At 39.9% G+C, this 22,922-nt stretch overlaps 1 protein-coding gene across 1 annotated transcript in view; it reads left to right on the top strand.

Moving 5' to 3' along the window:
- Nucleotides 1–22,341, top strand: part of PRKAR2B (protein kinase cAMP-dependent type II regulatory subunit beta) — a 154,854-nt gene extending 132,513 nt beyond the window's left edge. The window contains exons 5-11 of the mRNA XM_067564459.1: nt 1,664–1,770; nt 3,501–3,654; nt 8,956–9,057; nt 9,787–9,861; nt 16,734–16,799; nt 16,958–17,096; nt 20,071–22,341. Coding sequence (XP_067420560.1) covers nt 1,664–1,770; nt 3,501–3,654; nt 8,956–9,057; nt 9,787–9,861; nt 16,734–16,799; nt 16,958–17,096; nt 20,071–20,204 — 777 coding nt within the window. The 3' untranslated portion in view covers nt 20,205–22,341. The remainder of the gene's footprint in view (nt 1–1,663; nt 1,771–3,500; nt 3,655–8,955; nt 9,058–9,786; nt 9,862–16,733; nt 16,800–16,957; nt 17,097–20,070) is intronic.
- The last annotated feature ends 581 nt before the right edge of the window (nt 22,342–22,922 follow it).

Here is a 22,922-nt window from a genome sequence, read left to right as displayed (position 1 = left end):
GGTTGGTCCTATACAAGCCTTGATGAGGTGTGAACTGCCCCTCTGCTCCTGGAGGGTTTTGCCTGGATATGTTTTAAGCCATGAGGACCCACCTTTGGGAATGTTACATAGCAAAGCCTCATAACCATACACATGACATTGCAACAAACGTATTACTATAACGATAATGCTCAGTAAATCACGAGCATTCCAAAAACATTTTATATGACATATTTTGCATTAAACAATACACAATTATACTATAAGTGTAAACATGGGGGAGCAAAGCATCACAGATACTTATAAAAGATCACTTCTAAGGCCTTGTCTACACTAGAAAAATAAGTGAATATATTTAACGTCACACTGATGTCCACACTGCTCTCCTTGGGTAGGTGGAGTGCGTCCTCACTAGGAGCACTAAGGGGCAGTGTGGAGGAGCTGAGACACCCATCTCTCAGCTCCCTGCTGGGAGCCCACAGGCTCCCTGGCTCCCTGTGGGTTGCCTCCCCCGCACTCCTGATCACAGCTGGATCCCGCTGCAGCCCCCCATGTCCTGCCCAGTCCTGCAGCCAGGAGCCAGGTGGCTGCCACCCATGCTTTGATTCGCAGCTGGATGGCAGCCACCCCCATCTCAGGCTTGTAGCCAGACACCAGGAGATAGCTGCCCACGGCTTGCCCGCATCCCAGGCTCAGGGCTGGGAGCAGGGCTGCAGCCCCCTGCATCCTACCCGGTCCTGCAGCTGGAAGCCAGGCAGCAGTCGCCCACATCCTGGTTCGCGGTCAGCTGGCAGCCGCCCACATCCCAGGCTTGCAGTCAGGAGCCGGGCTCCAGCCTGTGAGGCTTGCCCGGTCCTGATTCATAGCTGGGAGTGGGCAGGCGGCTTGCCCGGTGGCGGCTTGCTCAGTCCCGGCATGCAGCCAGAAGCTGAGAACCAGCTCTTTCTTTTCAATTTCACTGCTATAGCGGAGCGGTGAAACTAACAAGAATGGCAGCCCCTCCATGGTTCTAAGGGGAGGCAGTGTCTACACTGATGCTGCGTCGCCCTAGTTTTGCCGACAAAACAGGGCAGTTTTGTCGGCGGAGAGGTGAGTGTAGTGAGTACACCAGCACTGTTTTGTTGACAAAAGCTGATTTTTGTCAGCAAAACTCTCTAGTGTAGACCAGGCCTAACTGTACTGAAATGAGATAAATAAATACTATATTACCACAAATATGTCTACCATTAGTTAGCAAAGCAACAGTTAATGTATTTTAGCAACTGCAGGGTATGTCAAGTGATATAGTGGGTATCACACTGGGTGTCAAGCAATCTTGCATTTCTAAATGAAAAGATGGTTTTAGAAAAAATTGTTAGTGGGGCACTGCATTAGGAAAGCGAACAACAACTCTATCAACACTGTGTGTGTTTCTTTGTGCTCTGACCACAATAAAAGGAAAGAGCTGGAATTAAAAGTTGAAATACTGACTGTAAACCACACTATTTTTCTCATAAATTGATGGATTATTGTAACATGAAAATTGTATACATTTCAGGTGTGCTACCATCACCTGAGCTGTGTCCAATACAATATGTGAAGACTAAATAGAACATTTAACAGTTAATTTGTATTTTTTTATTGTGATACCATAAAAGCAGAGTCTAATTTTCATCTTATGGGTTTTTGTTGTTGTTTTAAATAGGAACAGATGTCTCAGGTATTAGATGCTATGTTTGAAAAGCTGATTGAAGGAGGAGAGCATGTAATTGATCAAGGTGATGACGGTGACAACTTCTATGTAATTGATAGGTGAGTGATTATGTATAATTGTAGCAAGAGGATTATGCACAGTTATATCAGTAAAATATAGTTTTGTATATATTTTCAGTTGAATCATGCAGGTGTGTGCATATATGAAAGAAAATGCAAAGATATTTTATCAGAGTTAAAGAGCAGTTGAACAATAGAGAACAGTCAGTGAAAAAAAAAATCTAGCCTGCAAGTTTGCAAGGAAACTTTTAATGTAATGTTCTCTCAGAAAGACTATTTCTTAACTCGAAACTGATTTAATATAACAAACAATTGGAAAAGATTTAGTATTCAAAAGTTAAATCTTACTACATTCTCAATCCTGTTGGTAACATTTTTTGTTCATAAGGATATAACTTAAATTTTCAAATAATTGTACAAGTTTTAACTACCCTTCCCATGCGGGTCTAATACTTCATAAAATCAGATGAATAAGTCGAACGATTTATATAATTGCTGAAACAGTGATTTGGGAGCGGCCTTTGTCTTGCTGGTGCTACTGTTTACCTTTGATTAAATTCTTACCCAAGTCATCAATATAGATGCTCTTGGTACTGACACCTTCCAGGTCAGTGCACCTAACATTTTCTACCTTCTGTCTTCAGTTTGAAGTAGGATACAATGATATAGTCAGAGCTATTATGCTGGTTTCTAGAGAGAATCCCCAATGTATTCTGCATATCTCTGAGGAGACTGTGACACAGAATAGGGATTCTTCACTGGAGGATTCTAGTTTCTTCAGTTATTCTGTGTTTATGGCTTAGCTGAAGGGACTTCACTGAGTTCAGATAGCTGAAGGGACTTCACTGAGTTCTTCCAAGTACATAGCTGTCAGGACTTAGGTGGTTCTGACCATCTGTCTACAAAGTCCTTGACCATGAAGGGAAAGGAATTGTAGAGACATTTGCATTCCATTCCAGCTCCTTGCAAAAAGGAAAGCTATAAATATTTGGCACTGAACAAGCTAATGGCATGGCATCAAAGTGGGTGGCTATCTCATATTTACTACTGTCTCAGAGCAACAACTATCGATAAATAATTTTGTGGGTTTGCTTTGATGTAGAAAGTTAAAACTTTATATTAAATGAGTATACAATATCTTTATTTTGTATTTGCTACTCTTTATAAGAACTCGTGGTATGTTTTGCCACCATTCTCATTATTGCAACTGTACACTGCAATATACAAATTACTGTTACAAATGTGAAAGAACTTTTACATTTTAAATTAATTTAATTTAAATTTGGAGCATAGTTTTCAGAAACCATTTCTTTGTGAGGACTTTGTACATTTCACAGTTGGGTGGTTAAAATGCAATTGTTAAATAATTTAAACCCAAAATGTGTTCAACTTTATTTGTAATAATTGCAATTTTGATTTTATTTCTATGTAATTTATAATTGTAACCTAATTCTGAAAATCTTTTTATTTTTCAAGAGCAAAACTACCACATCATCACAAGGCAATAGTAACTGTCCCCCTTAAAATAGCCACTATTTCTAGGACATACACAAATGAGTGAGATGTCCCTGCAAGCTACTCAGTATCATTTAACTGAACACAATTTATATTTCCAAAGCAGTACCATCAGTGGAATGCATGGTGCATAACCAACTTGGTAAACTAAACAAATAAGATAGTAAACTAAACTGGCTAACTGCTCATTAAGGAACATGGGGGAATGGAGAGGGTGGATGTCTACTCATTGTATTTATGCATTTTGTTAACAGGGGAACATATGACATTTATGTAAAATGTGACGGTGTTGGGAGGTGTGTTGGTACCTATGATAACCGTGGAAGTTTTGGTGAGTTGGCCTTAATGTACAATACACCTAGAGCAGCTACCATAATTGCTACATCTCCTGGTGCTGTATGGGGTTTGGTAAGTGAAATGTTTGTTTGCATGTATTTTTCATTGAAACTTTTTTGTCTTTATATAATATAATCTAAAATTGTATAGCTGTAGCTATTTGAAATTGAAAAATTGTCTTATAATTGGAAATTTATCCTTAATAGAGAAACCTTTTAAAACTTGCTGAAAAAGCCTGGGCAAATACTGTCTTTGCTCAGACCCTGAACGTAAGCTTTAAGCAAACTTGAGTGTCAGAATGGCAATTGTAATTTGATATAAGAACCACAACAAACATAATTTTGGAAATTTCCCCAATAACTTTCAGAGTTTAGTTATCATGTTTCCAACTGTAAGAGACATGCTAATTATTTTTTCATATATTATAGATTTTCCTAGATCTTAAAAATCATGAATCCCTTTTACTACAGTATACAAAATCCAATATGAACGGGATATTGTTAAGCTTACTATAACTGGAGTCTGCACAATAGTAATAAAATTTGCCAAAAAAATCTTGTGGTAGAACTTAGATTTGTATTAGGTACTTTGAGAAAGCTGTTCTCCATCAAGGCTTATGTATTGGTCTGGTAACTTGCTTGGAGCTCCTGTGGAGGTGCTTTTTCTAGGTGTTTTTTTAGTTGTTTTTCTGCCTCCTTGATTCTTTAGACTGCTGGGCTCTCTATGTAACCTGGAGCAGCCTGAATACTGCTCTAAATTGCAATGGACTGTAACGGCCACCCGAGGCCACTGTATTAGTGGGATTATAGTGCATTCCAGCCACATCCCCTTGAGTTGGGTGGTGTGAGAACAAGAGAGAACGACATACATTCTTAAAGGATTGTCCCTCACTAGGGAATTTCCTTTTGCCCACATAGGGCAGCTTTATGTCCTCATTGTGCTGCTGAAGTGGTGTCAAGGATCTGGTCCCGTGTGTTGGGTTTAGCTATCACAAAGCTCATTACTTGAAATAAATGTGCTGAGAACTGTGGGATGAAAGGATTTAACAGCAGCGTTTCTGAGATAATTTTTTCATCATCTGAAATTATGTATTTTGATTTTCCTGAATAATTTACTCCAGATTTGTCATACAAAGCTAATATATGTTGGTAATAAACCTAGTCTGCAATTGAGCCTGAATGGTTAGGCAGCATGGGTGAAATCCATGAAGGGATTTAGGCATTGCAGTGTTGAGCATCACAGTGCCTAACTTTTGGTGCCTAGAAACTCACAGGAACAACACTGAGATCCACAAGCAAGTTAGGCGCTGTGCAATGAAATGGGAGAGAGACTCCCCTTAGAATGTGATCCACAAAAGTCAGTACACTATGCAAGAAACAGCCTAAGCTACCCAGTGGGAGATGCCAACGAGAGGCGCGTATATTAAGTCCTGTCCCTCTCTCATAGATAGGTGCCTAAGTCCAGACTTCAGGGATATGCCTATCTCTGCTTAGCGATCCATGACGGGGAACCTCTCTCTTGGAGTCAGGCACCTTAGGTGCCTCTTGCAGGAATGAGTTAAGCAGTTGCCTAGCTCCACAGAAAATGGGGGTGGGGATGCCTACTTTGTGATTTGTAGTCCAGTGATTAGAGTACTCACCTGGGCTGGGATGTGGGAGACTCAGATTTAATTCCCCTTTCTCTGCCAGAGGGGAAAAGGATTTGAACAGGGGTTTCTCACCTCTCAGGAGAGTATTCAAACCACTGAGCTGTGGGATATTCTAATGTGGTACATTTTCAGTCTCTCTTGTTGAAGCTGTTCCATTGTGGATAAATAATGAAAGAGCTTTTGGAACAGAGGGACTGCACCCTGGGTATCCCATCTCCCAGGTGAGTGCTTTAATCACTGGACTAAAAGTTCTAAGGTTGGCACCATCCAGTGCTTAATTTGTAATGAATGAGGTGCTGGGACTCAAACAATTTTTTTATTTTCATAACTCAGGTGGCAAGCCCAGAGATGCCAGGCTCAGCCCTAGCACAAATTAAACACTGACACCACCATCACCATCTCCTCCTTCTCTTCCACCTATCATCCTCTCATTTGTGAATCACTCTGGGGCTTAGGTGGGGTTAAGTGTTTAGATGCACAAGCCCAGAGGCAGAAACAGAGCCGCCAAGAGAACTTTTACCCTGAAAAATTAGACCCCAAGTGAGTTTAGGCACCTACAGAGTTTGGTGTGAATTTTGTGGATTGCAGTGCAGCCAAACAGGGACTTGGGCACCGAAATCTGGGGCTTAGGCTCTTAAGTACCTTTGTGAATTTGGGCCTATGTGTCTGGTTCTTAAACTTGAATTGGCTGGAATGTTGGTTCAAAAAGGGAAGATAAATAGCCAGCCTGCCTCAAATATAAAATCTTAGAAATCTGAATAGGTATCAAAAATGGAACCTTTTCTGGTTTGAAAGAGTAACTAATTATCTGTAATTAATTAAAAAAGCTTGGCTTGTGATGTCCTAAAATTTAGTTGAATTACACAAACGTTATTCGTCCCTCTGAATTTCTAACTAAAGCAAGATCTTAAAAGGACACTATCATCTTAAAAATTACATTTCCATCTGAAAGTGTTGTAATTGCTACTAGAACTGAAACTGATAGTAGGGAGGAGGGAGGCGTAATCATGTTTCAGTTTCTCATTTGTTGATTCATCAGTAGTTGTTTCTGTATAGTCAGTTTCAGTTTTGTTGATGGCCAGTTGTACTCATGCATTTTATCTGAGGACAGTTTGTGTAAATGCTCTTCCCTGGGCAGGCAAGAAGGCATTTACCAGTAGTTTACCAGCTGAATTTGAAACTCAGTAGGCAGCACGTGCGCACAAGTAGGAAGGTGAGGAGGAGAGGGTATGACAATGTTTGCTGTTGCTCTCAGGCTGCCCAAAAGACCCTTATAAACATCACCAGGAAAGATGAATTCTTAAAAGAGGAATTTAAAAAAACGGGTAAGAGATTTCACTTCAAGGATCCCCTCTCAGAAAAATCAGTTATTTGAAATCATAAGTGCTGACTTTTGGTTTTGCTAAGGGGTGCCCAACCCTGCCCCCATGGGCCCTGCCCCTGCTCCACCCCTACTCCACACTAACATTGCGCCATGTAACCATCCCCATTTAATGGGTAGGGAAACTAAAGCACAGATAGCAGAAGGTACTTGAATTCCCTCCCCACAAAGCTATACCCTGCATCCATGGTAGGACTGGGAATAAAGCCCAGGAGTCCTGACTCCCAACCCCCTGCTCTAACCATCAGAGCCCACTCCCCACCCAGAGCAGCAAATAGAACCCAGGGTCCTGAACCCCAGCCATCATTTACCTCTGGCAAGGTGTGTGTATTGCGGTTGTCCTGCACCCTGGCAGGGGCATGTAAATGCCAGTACAAGGTCCAGGGCAGCAGAGAAGCAGTTCCCACAAACCCAGGCTGCGGGTCAGGTTCCTGGGTTCTGTTCCTGGGATGGGCAGGAACTCAAAAGTAGTTAAGATACCAAACTTTAAAAAAAATTCTTAAAAAAAATCACCATTAGTGTGTAATTAAATGATGGATCTTAGCAGCATGTATCTATAATGAATACATGTTGGCAGCCAAATCTTGCAAACTATTCAGACTGGCTTGGATTTATGTGCCCTGAAGGTTTTATACAAATAATTATGATAAATAAAAAGGATTACGTTGGAAGGAGGTTTCTAGCATGTAGCTGTTAGGATTTGAGAGAGTAAACATCAAACTTCAGTGAAATTCACTGAGGTATTCAAGTTTATGAGGCTCTGGTCCCCTCAGAAATATTAGAGTAAGTACAAGAGAAGTTAAGATTATTTACCAGTTGGAAAAGAAGGACATACAGCACAGCACACAGCTACAGAATGGCAGCTTGAGGACTGCAGTAGCTTGTACAAAGGACCAGCAACTCCTCAGAAGATATTTTGGGAAAAATGTCCTAGAAAAATGCAACCCTGAGGAGATGTGGTAAGATCAAGGCATTCACAGCATTTGTATATAACAGCCTATGTGGACATACCTTGTAACCTGACCCAGCCAAAGCCCATTGTAGGCAAAGGAAAGAGTCTCACAAGTGGGATTAAATGGCAGAATAAATGGCTACACTGGGGTATTACCATTCACTAAAAAATTAGAGTACTGGAAAAAATGGGAAAGTTTTAAGTGTAATTTAAACAATATTTGTGGTGTGACAGCATTTACTTATTTCTTCACAGCAGGGAAAGATTCCAGGTGGTCATTCTTCAGTGCTGCTCTTGCAGCCTGAAACTTCCAAAGCTGGGCTGTCTGTGAGGATAATTATCCCCTGAATGTGTCTGGGGCAACTGCTCAAGAGGGGGAAGGGAGCAGGAGGGGGCTGCTGCTGCTATTGTGCTGTGTCTATTGGTGTCACAAGGTGCTTGCTCCTCCCTTTTTAGCACATCAATATGAAGGTGAGGGGCAGATCATGGTGAAATCTGCAGCATATACAGATTAAGCACAGAGCCTGCTGCTCAGAGCTTGCTTCCACCAGCTGAGCCTGTTTGTTTCAAGATTGAAAAGTTCTGCAGAGACTTCCAGCCCTGCTATTGGCTCTGCCACATGCTGCATTCTTATTGGCTGAGCAAAGATTAGGCCAGTGAGGGGAGGGGGGAAGAGGAGCAAGCAAAGACATGGCATTGCTCCCAGTCCTGGCTGGAGAGGGAAGGGGAGGGGGGAAGAGGATCCAAGCAAGCTACATTGCTCCCAGCTGTTGTTATGAAAAATCAGAACAGGGCGAATGCCATAGCCTGCGGGGCTGAACAATGCCCCACCCAGCCAGGGCCAGTGCTTCAGTCATGCTATCCCTAGGGCTTTGTTTGGTGTTGTTGCTAACAAGGAGCGGGCCCTCCACCCTCCTTGTTAGCACCTGAAGCTGACCCCCCACCCGACTGCCAGAGCAGCAGCCTTAGGCTGACTCCGCCCTTGCGGAGCAGGGAGGCGTGGCCGAACACTTGATAAGCTGATGGCAGGCAACAGGCTGGCTGAGCCAGCTGCAGCCCTTTGGGGGAAATTAGCTGATCGGAGAAGGCCCATAGTTTATCACCCTGTTTGGTGGGTGGGTGCAGAGCACCCATAGGTTGTTTTAGGGGGGGGTGCCTTAGCCCCCCAGCACCCATGGAGTTGCTGCCCATGTTTGAAATGATCCAGTTTAAAATATCAAATTGATTATGCCCCTTTTAATAGAAGACTTCACTGAGATCATTAAAAGCTCATAAAATTGCCCTCTAGTGGCTGATTATAATCACTATATATTTTACCTATTTCTTTTATGCATTTTCTATCCTTTGCTAACATTTTCCTTTAATATACTTTTTTCTTCTATTTGTTTTCAGGACAGGGTAACATTCCGGAGAATCATTGTAAAAAACAATGCCAAAAAGAGAAGAATGTATGAAAATTTTATTGCATCATTGCCGTTCCTTAAATCTTTAGAAGTAAGCTTTCTGTTGTATTATTTTAATGGTTGTGTCAGTGCTAAATTAGCTTCTACTGTCAGGGGGGGTTAACTTGGAATAAGAATGTCCTGTAGACTAAAATTTTTCACACATTTATTTTTGGGGAAGGGCCTTAGGAGGAAAAGTGTTGACATTTCCATTTTGATCTCTCTCCCTTTCTCCCCCCAATTAACTATTTTAGCTTCTTCATATATCTTAATCCTACAGATTGATCCACACAGCAGACCCCTGATCAGGATCTGCCTGGACGAGGAGTCTGCCTGTTCAGATCAACTCATAGGATAGAGGCCATAATAGTGCAAAAGATTAGAATATTTGTGTAGTTTCCAGCCTTCAGTTTAAACTGAATTTTTGCTGGATATTAATAATGTGAACTAGTGCTTTGGGCATATTGGAAAAAAATGAATACTTTCATTTAAAAGATATATTTTTCTGCAGACGCATGTACTTTCTCCAATAAGTATTTTGGAAGACTTAGAGTATGTTGACTTACCATACAAAAATGGAAACTTAATTAACACACATATTCATAACCATTTCTTGGAAAATTGTTAGACAGAGGTCTCTTTATCTCTTTATTGCCAATACAGATAGATAGACATACTATAATGTATATTGGTCCATAAAAACAGGTATTAAGGACTAGCTAAATATGATATTTTTAATATTACAAAAAAAATTTTGATGTTCCCTTTTTTTTTTATAAAGCTATCTGAACGCTTGAAAGTGGTGGATGTGATAGGCACCAAAATATACAAAGATGGAGAACAAATCATTGCTCAGGTATGGTAGTGTCTTAGTCGATTTAGTTTTTGCTTCTATATGTAAAATTACTGTATTCTCTATAAGTAATCCATCCATTCTTTTAAATTATTAGTCTCAGTGTAGTATACACAAAGGGAATAAACTGCTCTGAAAAAAATTGTATAGTTCAAAGAAGTAAGTTATTATGATGATGTAAGTTTCAAATAATAATTTAAAGCAAAAAAAAAAAAAAAAAAAAAAGCTTAGTGCAAATACTTGGCAGGCTATTTCAATTAATTTTCCAGCGACTTTTTTACCCTTTTTATACGTCCATACTGTGCACATCTACTGTTAGTAGTGTGCCTCTTTGATGACAAAATGTAATTAATTCTTTTGGGGATTTGGCACATTTTGTTAGCTTTTACAAAGCTGTAAGTGGTACATGTCTCTTGTGGGATATTTATCCAGTGTCTAATTGGGGGGTTTTCTTACTACTTTAACAGCTACTTTATTTCATTTGCTGTTTTTTTAAGAAACAGCATGTTCTTCTTTGAGTGCTGTGCCTGTGGGTGCTCCATTTTAGGTGTTGGAGTGTCCCAGCACCATCAATCAGTAATTTTCCACAGCAGTGTCTGTCCGGGTCGTGCATGCGCAGTGCTTGAGGTGCCAACTGCATCGTGAGAAAGCCACTGTGCAGGCGACCCGATCCGCTCAGTTCCTTTTCAACTGTCCCCGGCCTGAGATGGAGCTCCATAGCGCTGTCACTGATGGAATCAGAAAAACATTTTTATGAGTTATAGAGAGAGTTTGCCGATAGCAGTTTAGTCAGAATAAGTTAGTTTTAGAGTAGATTAATAAGTCTTAGTTAGTTATTTAAAAAACATTTTTTCTAGATAGTTTCCCTCCTATAAAGGAGAAACTATTCAACAATGTCTGGTTCCCCAGGTTTTAAAAGATGTGGATCCTGTCGAGATGCAATCCCCATCTCAGACGGCACTCTTTATGTGTCAGGTGCCTCAGGGAAGGACACATCACACAAAAGTGCATATACTTCATGAACTTAAGGACGAGAGCTAGGCAAGATAGAGAACTCCACTTCATGTGCATATTGATGGAAAAATCCCTCAAACCTATCTCTGAACTGGGACAAAAAAATCCAGGAGAGTCCAGTGAAAAACAAGAGAAAGACAAGACTCAGTCCTCCATAAAATTGAGGAAAAGAGCCCCAACCCCACCAGATAGAGACACACCTAAAAAGAAGCGGTACTGACTGCCTCACAGGTGAGCACTTTTGATGATCCAGCACTTCCAGCACCATCCATACCAGGACCTCAGCTGAGTCCCAATGGAAAACAACAGAACTGAGATGCAAGTCTGACTCTGCCTCCACGGCACCAGCAAAAACAGCACCTATGCTCCCCCCATTGGCACCGCCAGCATTGGCACCGACCAAGATGGCTCTGAGAAAAGCTGGGCGAAAAACAGTGGCACCGTCCAGCGTGCCAACTGAGACGACCATGCCGGCATCAACAGTACAGAAGCAACAACAACAGTGGTTCAAAGTGCAGGATGGTACCTTACCTTCCACATCATACTCATCGCTGTTCAATGCCAACGTTTTGCCAGAACATATGGCACCGGAGCTTCCACAATCTCCCATCACTATGCCATTCTCAAGCAACGAGGAAGGCTACGTGCAGGAAAGTGCCTTTTCACTGCACCATGCCTCCCCCATCAGATGCGAATGAACATCTTCCATTCGGTTGAGATTCCAAGTTGACAGAATGATGAAAGAATGGTTCAAACAATCATGGATGTACCCTCAAATGCCTTTCCCTCTGCAATGGCATCCATGAGAGCTATGGGCTGCTTATAAGGCCCAACATAGCTGTCTTGTAACAGCACCCCTTGGTGAATTAAGATCATCACCACCATCACTGAGGCCTGAACCATCTGTAGCAGACCCAATGGAGGAAACAGACGAAGAGAGACAGCAAGACACGAAGCCACTGCACAATTCTTCTTCGTCACCTGATGAGGCCATAATGCCACTGTCTCCCACCACAGCAGATGACTTCAGGAAATTCCAAGAGCTTTTTAAAAAGGTGGCACAAAGCCAAGAGATATCCTTGAAAGAAATCTCAGATAACCAACACAAGTTCCTCTGAATATTACAGATGGCATCCACCACAAAGATAGTGTTTTCTGTAAACGATACTTTAATGGAACCCACAGAGGTTGTGTGGCAGACACCAACAACTGCTCCACCAACTTGCAAAAGGGCGGATAGAAAATAGTATGACCCTGCTAAGGGCATGGAATTTTTATTTACCCACCCTCCTGCAAACTCCTTGACGGTTGATGCTGTGAAGCAAAGGAGCAAACAGACTCCACAAATTCACACCTAAGGATAAAGAATGCAAGAAACTTGATTTGTTTGGCTGCAAGGTTTATTCGTCTGCAACCTTGCAGTTTAGGATAGCTAACTATAACATGCTTCTGGCAAAATATGACTATGATAATTACAGCAAACTAAACATCTTTGCTAATGACCTACCAGAAGAAAAACGGGAACAATTCAAGTAAATTATAACCAAGGGACAGCTGGTATCTCGAATATCTCTACAAGCATCCCTCGACATCATGGACACAGCAGCATAAACAGCAGCAAAAGCTGTAGTCATCCTTAGGGTATGCTGGCTGCAGTCATTAGGCATCCTAAGGGACCCGCAAGTAAAGGTTTACCATTCAACAAGGAAAAACTAATTTCCAAGGAAACTGACGAGGTATTTCACTCCATAAAGGACTCCAGAGCAACTTTGAGAATGCTTGGCATATACAGACCTGCTCCCAAGCATAAAAGATACCAGCCATACCAACGCAGGGAATCCTCATTCCCTCAGCAACAACAAAGACCATTCAATACATACAAACAAAGGCAGAGACCGCCAAGACTGAGAGCAGCTCAGACTTAGACATCATCTTCACAACCACTGCAGGTGAAAAAGTAATTTTGAAGTCTTGGTAGAGGGTCTGCGACACCTCCCCAGCATTTCAGCCCCAACGATTGTCATCCCGTAAATCTTTACACACTGATTACGCCCTTTTTACAACACTTGGGTGTCGATCACTAAGACAGATGGACACTAGAGATCATTTGACTGGGCTACTCCATCCCTTTTATTCCATACCACCCACACAGCCTCCCTCCCTGCCTCTCTTCAGGGACCCCTCTCATGAGAAACAAGAGGTACATCATCTCCTACAGTTAGGTGCAGTGGAATATGTCCCACCACAGTACAGGGGGAAAGGATTCTATTCCCACTATTTCTTAACACAGAAAAAAAGTGGAGGTTGGAGGCCCATTCTGGATCTCAGAAAGCTCAACAGATTTGTTCAAGTCCAAAAGTACAAGATGGTCACATTAGCCACAATAATCCCAGTGCTGGAACAGGGGAATTGATTCTCAGCCCTTGACCTGCACGATACGTATTTCTATATTACGATTCATACAACACACTGACGATTCCTTTGATTCATAGTGGGAACAGAACACTATCAATACAGGGTACTACTTTTTGGCCTCTCTACTGCATCATGGGTTTCCTCCAAGACCCTCACAGTCGTGGTAGCGCACTTACACAGGCAGGGGATATTAATATTCCCATATCTCGACAACTGCCTATTGAGAAGCCCTACATGATTAGAGGCTTTACACAATACCCAGAGGACCATCAATCTTTTTCAAAGTTTAGGGTTGCAAATAAACAAGCAGAAATTAACCATAATGCGGATACAACACATTGAGTTCATAGGGGCACACCTCAACTCCATAGAGGCTAAAGCATCATTACCAATACACAGATTCCACACACTAACAAATTTCATAGCTACACTCAGCCCATATATTGTAACACATACTTTCCTTCAGCGGTTGGGACATATGGTGGCCACTACTTTTGTAGTTCAACACGCGTGACTACACGTGCTGCCTGCAAGAATGGCTGTGTTCAATCTACATACTGAGCAAACACAGCCTCAACAAATGCCTATTATCCCCCAAAGTCAAGGACTCTGTCACCTGGTGGACGAAACCAGAAAACATCTGCAATGGAATACCATTCCAACGGGAACAACTGTTAGCGATAATCACAACAGATGCCTCGCTAATTGGCAACTTAAACAACTCAGCTTCATACTTCCCAGGCTGCCTGAACACAATGGCAGATATGTTGAGCAGAAAATTCTTCCAAGAGCACAAATGGGAATTAAATGACATGGTGCTACAGTCTGTATTCCAACAATGGGGAATTCCATCAGTAGACCTATTTGCAACAGCAAGGAATTGAAAATGCCCACACTTTTGTTCCAGAGTGGGGTTAGGACCCCATTTTCTAGGGGACACCTTCCTCCTCAAATGGGAGGCAACACTACTATATGTGTTTCCACCAATCCCATTACTATCATAAGTAGTACAAAAGATACACTACAATAGGGCCTCAGTCATACTGATTGCCCCAGCATGGCCTAGACAACCATGGCACTCCTACCTGATGAGGATGTCAATTCGCATTCTACATCAGCTTCCTCTTCAGAGGGACCTTCTGTCACAAGACAAGGGCAGGACTCTCCATCCTGATCTGGACAGGTCTCACCTGAAGGCTTGGTTCCTATGTGGTTCCACCAACAGAAACTGAACTGTTCAGAACAAATTATACAGGTATTATTTAACAGCAGGAAACTATCCATGCATAAAACCTACACTAAAAAATGGAAGAGGTTCTATACATGGTGCCAATCAAAACACACTAATGCACTTTCAGCACCCTTCCCACTAATTCTGGACTACATATTAGAAATAAAAACCTCGGGACTTTCCGTAAGCACCATTAGGCTCCACCTTGTAGCCATCAACACATTTCATCACAACATCGAAGAGGTGTCACTATTTACGCATCCCATTACCAAATCCTTACTGGATTACAGAACACATATCTGGAAGTCCATGACCCCACAGTAACATGGGATTTAAACTTGGTATTAAAAACTCTCACAGGACCCCCATTTGAGCCTTTAGCTACATAGTCACTCTTACACCTGTCAATGAAAGTAGCATTCTTAGTCACGATCACCTCTGCTAGAAAGGTAGGTGAAATAGAAGCCCTCATGGCACACCCTCCATACACCATATTCTTTAGGTATAAAATCACACTGAGATGTCACCCTAAGGGGAGATTTGATAGCAGCCTTTAACTACCTGAAAGGGGGTTCCAGGGAGGATGGGCTAGGCTGTTCTCAGTGATGGCAGATGACAGAACAAGGAGCAACGGTCTCAAATTGCAGTGGGGAAGATCTAGGTTGGACATTAGGAAAAAGTTTTTCACTAGGAGGGTGGTGAAGCACTGGAATGGGTTACCAAGAGAGGTGGTGGAATCTTCATCTTTAGAGGTTTTTAAGCTGTGGCTTGACAAAACCCTCGCTGGGATTATTTAGCTGAGGTTAGTCCTGCTTTGAGCAGAGGGTTGGACTAGATGACCTCCTGAGGTCCCTTCCAACTCTATGATTCTATACATTTCTACCAACATCGTCCTTTCATCTAAACCAACCAATCCATCTCCCCACATTCTACCTCAATCCACATAGGAATGAAGAGGAGGCCAGGTGATGTCAGAAGAGTGATGGCAATGGCATTCTATCTGGAGAGAACCAAACCATTCCATAAATCCCCAAGACTATTAATCTCTATCACAGAACGATCCAGGGGATCCACAGTATCCTCTCTGAGACTGTCCAAATGGATCTCTAGCTGCAATCACCTATGCTACGAGCACAGCAAAATAAAACCACCATCGGGGATTAGAACCCACTCCAGTAGGGTGATGGCGACTTCCGTCACCTTCCTGAACAGTGTACCACTTAGGGACATCTGTAGAGCTGCAAGCTAGGCTTCTGAACATACATTCATAAGACATTATGCAATTACACAGAGCTCAGGCACTAATACACTGCTAAGCTCTACAGTTTTAACACCAGTTATTCAAACCACTCTGAAGTCCATTCCGTCCACAACAGGGCATTGCTCTACAGTCACCTAAAATGGAGCACCCACAGGGACAATACTTGAAGAAGAGAATGTTGCTCACGTTGTGCATTAACTGAGGTTTTTGAGATGCGTGTCCCTGTGAGTACTCCATTACTCCCCTCCTCCTCTCTACTTCAGAGTTTGTAGCTAGAACTCTACAGTGCAGAAGGAACTGAGGAGGTAAGGTCGCGCGCACAGTGGTTGAGGTGCCAGTGGTGTTGCGAGACAGCTGCTGTGCATGCCCAGCCTGGGAAGGCGCTGCTGTGAAAAATCTCTAATTGACAGCACCAGGACACACTGACACCTAAAGTGGAACACCCACAGGGACACACATCTCGAAGAACCTCAGTTACTGCACAGGGTGAGCAACCGTCTCTTTTGTTGGTCCGAACAGAACAAAGTAAACTATTGTTTTCTTGCATAAGTTGAGAATGCAAATACTGTAGAAGAGGAAGACTTGCACTAGTAGGTGCTGAAAATGGGTCTTATCATTGAATGTCTGTTTCTATTCCTCAAAAAGAACAATGTGAGGATAATTCCATCAGGGTAGGTTGCAGGCAACTCAGACTCTGTCTTGCCTTTGGATTTCCTTTAGATGTTGGCTCTAACCCCTCCTATGCTTACTGATATCAGAGTATCCATGTTCGGGAATAACTTTTGGGGTTTCATGAGTTCAAAATCCTCAAGAACAGAAGAAGGTGGCAATTGGATGGCAAAGGATGAGCTGTGTGTCATTGGCCACAAATATTTTAATGTATTTCTTAATGTTACTACAAAATTAAAAAGCAATATTCATATTTTTTCATTATTTTTTTTAAATTTTTAATAGGGAGACATGGCTGATTGTTTTTTCATTGTAGAATCTGGAGAAGTGAGAATTACTATGAAAAGGAAGGTAAAAACCTTAAAATGAATTTAATTTTTAGAACTCTTGATGTTAAACAGCAGATGTCTCTGCAGTTTTCTTTACTCTTTAGACATGTTTAAAATTCCATTATGTGTAAAACCGTAAATTCAGCAAGTCTCTTATTTTTATCTTATCTGACTTTTCAGAATAAACAGGATGTAGAAGAGAATGGGGCAGTTGAAATAGCTCGGTACTCTAGAGGACAATATTTTGGAGAACTTGCTCTTGTAACTAACAAACCTCGAGCAGCTTCAGCATTTGCTCTTGGAACTGTCAAGTGTTTAGGTACGGATTCAGTGATATTTTTGCTTGCTGTGGCTAATGTAAAAAGAATCTTATCAAAGCCTTATGAAAGGCTGTATTTATTATGTATTGTTTGTTCCTTCATACCATAAAATCAGATTTCAGTCTCCCAGTAGCATTCCTTTAAAATCATTGATCTGTACCTATTACAGTATATTCTTCTCTATACTAGAAAAATTACTTGTAATTGACAACTGTGTCAGCCATGGACCTCCAATGTGTTTCATCTTCAGATGAAGTTGAAAATGGTTTCATACTAGCGTAGACAGGGTCAAAGTACTTTTAATATCTGGTACATAAATCTGCATAACACTTAACAGACAAATACAAGATTGTCCTTGCCCAGTGGTCAACCAATACCTAAGAAACAACTGCTTGACATAACCGACCTTCCATTGTACCATCTCTCATCTAACTTGCCATTTCTGAGTAAGTTACCAAGTAGCTAGCAAAGTCTCTGGCTTTATGAGCCCATATCACTCTGTCAGGTTTCAGGCTGAAGCACAGAGCAGAGACAACAGTGGTTGTGTTAATAGATAACATTATCTTGTCTGTGGACATGAGGTGCAAATACATGTTCTTTCTTCTGGATATTTGTGGCATTTGAAACACCACTTTCTCCTTTGGGAGATCACAGTGGTGAACTGGAAGGATAACTTCAATCCTTCCCCTGGGACTGACCTCACAGGTTCATGATGGACAGCTATTCCTCCATCTCCAGAGCTATGATCTGTACAATTCCTCAAGGTTCAGTTCTCTTCCCTTATCTTATACAAGAGTGGATCAAGACTGTGGAACTCAGTACTAGAAGTGGTAAGTGACCACGAATCTTGCTGCATTCAGAACTAAATGCAAAACTTATTTCTTTAACTTGGCTTTCCTACAATAATTTTGTTATTTAAAAAAACCAAACCACCTACATTCGGAACAAAATAATTAACGCTTCCCAATTGAGTTGGCATGGTTTATAGGTTATTTAGATGTTACTTAATGCATCCTTTAATGCTAAAATGTAAGATTCTTTTTTATGGTTTAAGGTTTAACTGCTCAGTCGGCACACCATGATATAACCCTTCCATTTTATTAACCTAACTATTAGGAAAATTGTAAGATAGAAAGGAAATTTTGTTTTCTTAAATGACAAACTTTCATCAGGCTAGCAAACAGAATGCTCTCTGTTTATTCACAAAGGTATTGGGTTTTTAAAAATCAGTTTTCCCAGCCAAACACAAATAGACAAATGGAAAAAAGAAGACCAAAAGAAGAAGAAGATGAAAGGTAGTGATAAGAAAGAAGATTAGCTATGGTCCAGTGGGGGTGAGTTGTTGGGTCACTGGCACCTCTTAGACAGCAGAGACATTGATCCAATGGAGGCTGGTTCCAGGAGGAAGTTTTCTTCTTTCTCTTGATGACAAAAACTAGTTCAGATGGCATCAGATGAGCAAGCACAGACCAAATTAATTGCTGGCTAGGGCACACAGATAATACTATGATTACAGTTCCATAGGTACAATGCCCATTACATTCATAACTTTGAGCAGAAAATAAGAAAAGCAAAGGAAAAGGATAGTTTAGACACCAAAATCCCACCAACAAGGTTAATGAGTCATCCTTCTGGAACCTTTTATAACTATAGTCTGTAGAAAAGTACAGGGTGCTATAGCCATTTCCAGAGTTCTCCAGTAGTTTTTGTAATCCTAACTAGGAAAATATTTTCAAAACAAAGTTCCCAACAGTCACTGGCTCCTCCTTGACCTAACCTTATTTAAGCGATCTTAGCTATTTCACAAAGTTGTAGACTAATACAATTGCACTGGTTTAATTAAATCTGTTTAAAATCACACTTCCAGTTAAACTGGTGCTGCTTTGTGTATAGACCAGGCCTTAGAGTCACTCAAATGAAAAGTACAGAGTCTCTTCCCTAACTACTTTTATAGTAAGTAAGCAGGCATGTTTATTATAGTGCAACTAAGTGAATTTTCCTGTTTAATATATTTATTCATGATTATGCAATGGATACAGTTTAGATTGTAAATTCATATGGGCATGGACATTTTCTTTTATCTTTCTGTAAGGTTCTATGCACATTTATGGTGCTGTATAAATAATAAAGATACCAATTATAAAATTAACACAAAATTTGTGCATATCACAGCTGTGAATGATGAGATTTTCAGTTTTAGCAGAGTGATATCTGAAGTAAAAGCATTCAGATATGTGTTAGCAGGAGCATGACTCCAGCAACTTTTTGAAGAGCGAAAGGAAGTAAATAGAATGAGACAAGAAAAAAGCAATTTTGTTGGGAAGTATGTACAAATTGCTGGCAATTCCACTGTAGCAAAAAATTGAGGGGAGTTGGCTGTGTGTGTGTGTGTAACAGAATTGTTCATTTTGATGTTGTGTATTTTGCCCAGAACTGCCATAAGTAACATATGTAAGAGGCATACATATGCACATTTAGGCCATAACTTGTACTATATAGACTTGTAAGAAAAATTGTGTGTGTGTGACTGAAAAAAATGAGTTTTTCTGGTTATGGACTTTTTACTTACTTACTAAATTTTTCAGTGCTAATCTAATAGATTCAAAGTTAGTTCTAGACTTATTAAAATGTAAAGTTTCTTAAAGTAAAACACAAATTATTGACTACATCTTTTTTAATTCTCCAGATTAACACTTGTTAAGCCAATATAGATAACATTGATATCAGTAGAACGGTTCCTAGTAATAAAGTTAAGCACATGCATAAGTCTTTGCAGAATTGAGGTCAAGATATTATTTAGGTCTGAATGATTTGGGAAAAGTTATCTCCAGCTCTACTGACATACTGTGAGCCTCATTGATTCCTTTCCCATTATAATTTAAAATTCTACACAATGAGTGTCATAAACTCTGAAATTCATTTTTGCAGCTGATGGCCACATAATATTCTCTCTTTCTTTCTCTCCCATTTTAGTTATGGATGTGCAGGCATTTGAAAGGCTTTTGGGACCTTGTATGGAAATTATGAAAAGAAATATTGCAAACTATGAGGAGCAGCTAGTTGCTCTGTTTGGAACAAACATGGACATTGCTGATCCGCATGCATGAAATAAAGTATGGAACAACAAGATCTGTTATGAGAAAATAGCACAGTAGTGGTTTGTCCACTGAGAACATGTCTATCTTCCTGTAGATGCCAAACATTTTCTGTGATTTTAGGGTTTGGGGTATTTTTGTTAGTTTGGGGTTTTTTTGTTTTTGCTTTTTTACACATTACAATGGATGTATCAGTAAACTGAGTAGGGATTTAATAGATTTTGGTCCTGATTTTCAGAAGAGCTTAGCACCAGCAGTTCCAACTGAAGTCAAGGATAGCTGTAAATGCATGGCATTTTTTTGAAAATCAGGTTCATTGTATGCAGCATTTCATAAAAAATAGATTTTAAGAAAATGATATGCTGATAAATTTGTTCAACCAGCTTCTGTTTTACAAAATGGTAAGATTTTCCTGGAAAGACTATTAGCTTGAATGTGATATGTTGAAAGTGTTAATGCACAAGGTGTTCATAAGTATTGATAATACAGAAGGTATACTGTAGGTATCCATTTTTGCCTATTACAGTTGTCATGATTTTATTTTGCAAATACTATACCTGTATACAAAAGAAATAACTCAAAACTACTCATAACGATAAGGCACGACAATACATTTTGTGTAAAGTTCATTACCCAAGTCTGATTTTAACATTTTATGATTTGGTATTAAAGTCCTCTTTGCTTAATATGTCACATTTCAGCAAGCCCATTTGGAAAATATTGTAATATCTTATGCAATTTAGGGGATTTTTATATTTTTGCAATAAACTGCATTTTTGTTTGTTACATATATGTGGTACATTCCTCTGTTGAGAAAGCTGGCAAATTAATCTTGATACAAGCATGTTTTTTAAAAGCAAAGGCAAAAGAACTTTATGCAGGCAATTGTCACATTCCATCTAATCATGCATAACCTACATCATTTTCCCTCTGATTTCTTTCTGGTTTTAAAATATATGCATTTTGTCTTTTCCATTAAATATGATTTCTATTCTAGGGTCAAATTTTGCTTTTAGAAATCACTTATTTTTCTCACTCAAATCTTTCCCCTGTTTCAAGTCAAATGTTCTCTGTATCTCTCTCTTCTAAGTAGAGTCAGATTTTATCTATCACAGACCAGATTCAACTACTAAAGTGTTGAAAACCATACTAAAATTGTTTGTTCCTGGAAATCCTTACCAGGAAATCTAAGAAAGCATTTGAATCAGAAAGATCAATAATTTGAAAGGCTGTTTTATACATCTTTGGAGTGCATGTTATTAAAGCTGACAAGTTCTGCTTTGGTCTTCAAAGACCAAAGGCCCCTAAGATTTCATAAAATACTGTCATTGCAGCAGTAGGAGGATGGAGTAAAGTTTTGCTCTGTCTGTGACTGAGGAGAGAGTATTATCTTACTTAAAATAAGAAAACAGGGTTCATTTCTCACTAGTAAAAGTCTGTGACTGGAAGTATCAGACACAATCCAATTCTCACATTATATACTTACATATTTATTGCTCTATGTGGAAAGCTAGTTCACATAATGACAAGTTGCAGTAGTTCTGCCAAGACAGAACCAGAAGAATTTCAGCAAGGTTGCTTGCTTCCTGTTTTAAACAAATGAAAAATTGCATCTTACTTTTCTTCTTAGATGATGACTTTTCTAATGCAATGTATTTGTGTTTGTCAGTCGGTGTAATTATCTATCCTGTAGTTATAGTAATCTGTTCTGAGAATTTATACAATCATACTTGAATATGAAACTATGATTATACAGTACTATTGCTAACATGTAATTTATATCATATAGTATGATATAAATTATAAATGAACAGTGTTAACAAAAATAATCTCAGCAAAATTTACAAGTGTCAACAATTTTTTTTACACAGCCTCCTGATATGAATAGTTGCACACATGATAACTTGCCTTTGTACTTTTGATTTATTGAAAAAAGTGAAGTCTGTTTTACTAGAAGGAAACATCAGGTAACCAAAATCTAAGTAATTCTATATGCTTAATCTATAAAAGTTACCTATTTTTTGCACTAGCTTAATGTTATTCAGAAAAACGCTAATGATTACGTGTATGATGATGAATTCCAATCAAGGCCATAAATGCTAGTAACAATATTTTCAATATTGTTTGTTATATTTAAAGTTTCCTTACAATAAACACCACTTTTCTATATAGAGAGAGATGTTGTTTATTTTTATAAATAGTTATAAGTGAATTATTTATACCCACTTATTAACATGTTCATAATTCTTAAAACTTTTGTAGTGCTTTAAACTTTCAAAGAGCTTTATAAACACTGAGATTCTTGTTCATTCTTCATATGTTGGGAACAAATAACAGAGAAAAATAACCCATACACAAACGGGACGTATGTAGCAATTCTGGACACTCAATATAGATAAATGTCAGGAGATGATCGTGGTGATGGCTTTTTTAACCATTTTACCACGAAGCCATGGTCCTTACTGCCCTCTACCCCCTCCCCAAAAACCTCCTTACCCAATTATAAACTCTAGATAAATGTCAAATGCAAAAGGTGTGATGACTATACGATAAACACAAACTTTGGATTTAATGAGGCCCAAGGTCTGGCTCTGTGTTGTACCTGGTTGTTGTATTGCTGTTGTTGTTAATGAGAAATAATCTGTGGGATTTTATTTGTTGGCAGATGAATTTTTCAACTTTAAAACAATGAGCGGGGTGGGAGGGGGTTAGCTCAGCTGGGTGCGTCTC

The sequence above is a fragment of the Emydura macquarii genome, unplaced genomic scaffold (genome assembly GCF_026122565.2).
Source record: "Emydura macquarii macquarii isolate MOO-44397 ecotype Brisbane River unplaced genomic scaffold, CSIRO-AGI_Emac_v2 contig_2636, whole genome shotgun sequence".
In the NCBI taxonomy this organism is placed as follows: domain Eukaryota; kingdom Metazoa; phylum Chordata; order Testudines; family Chelidae; genus Emydura; species Emydura macquarii.
This window is presented reverse-complemented; position numbering and strand designations above follow the sequence as displayed.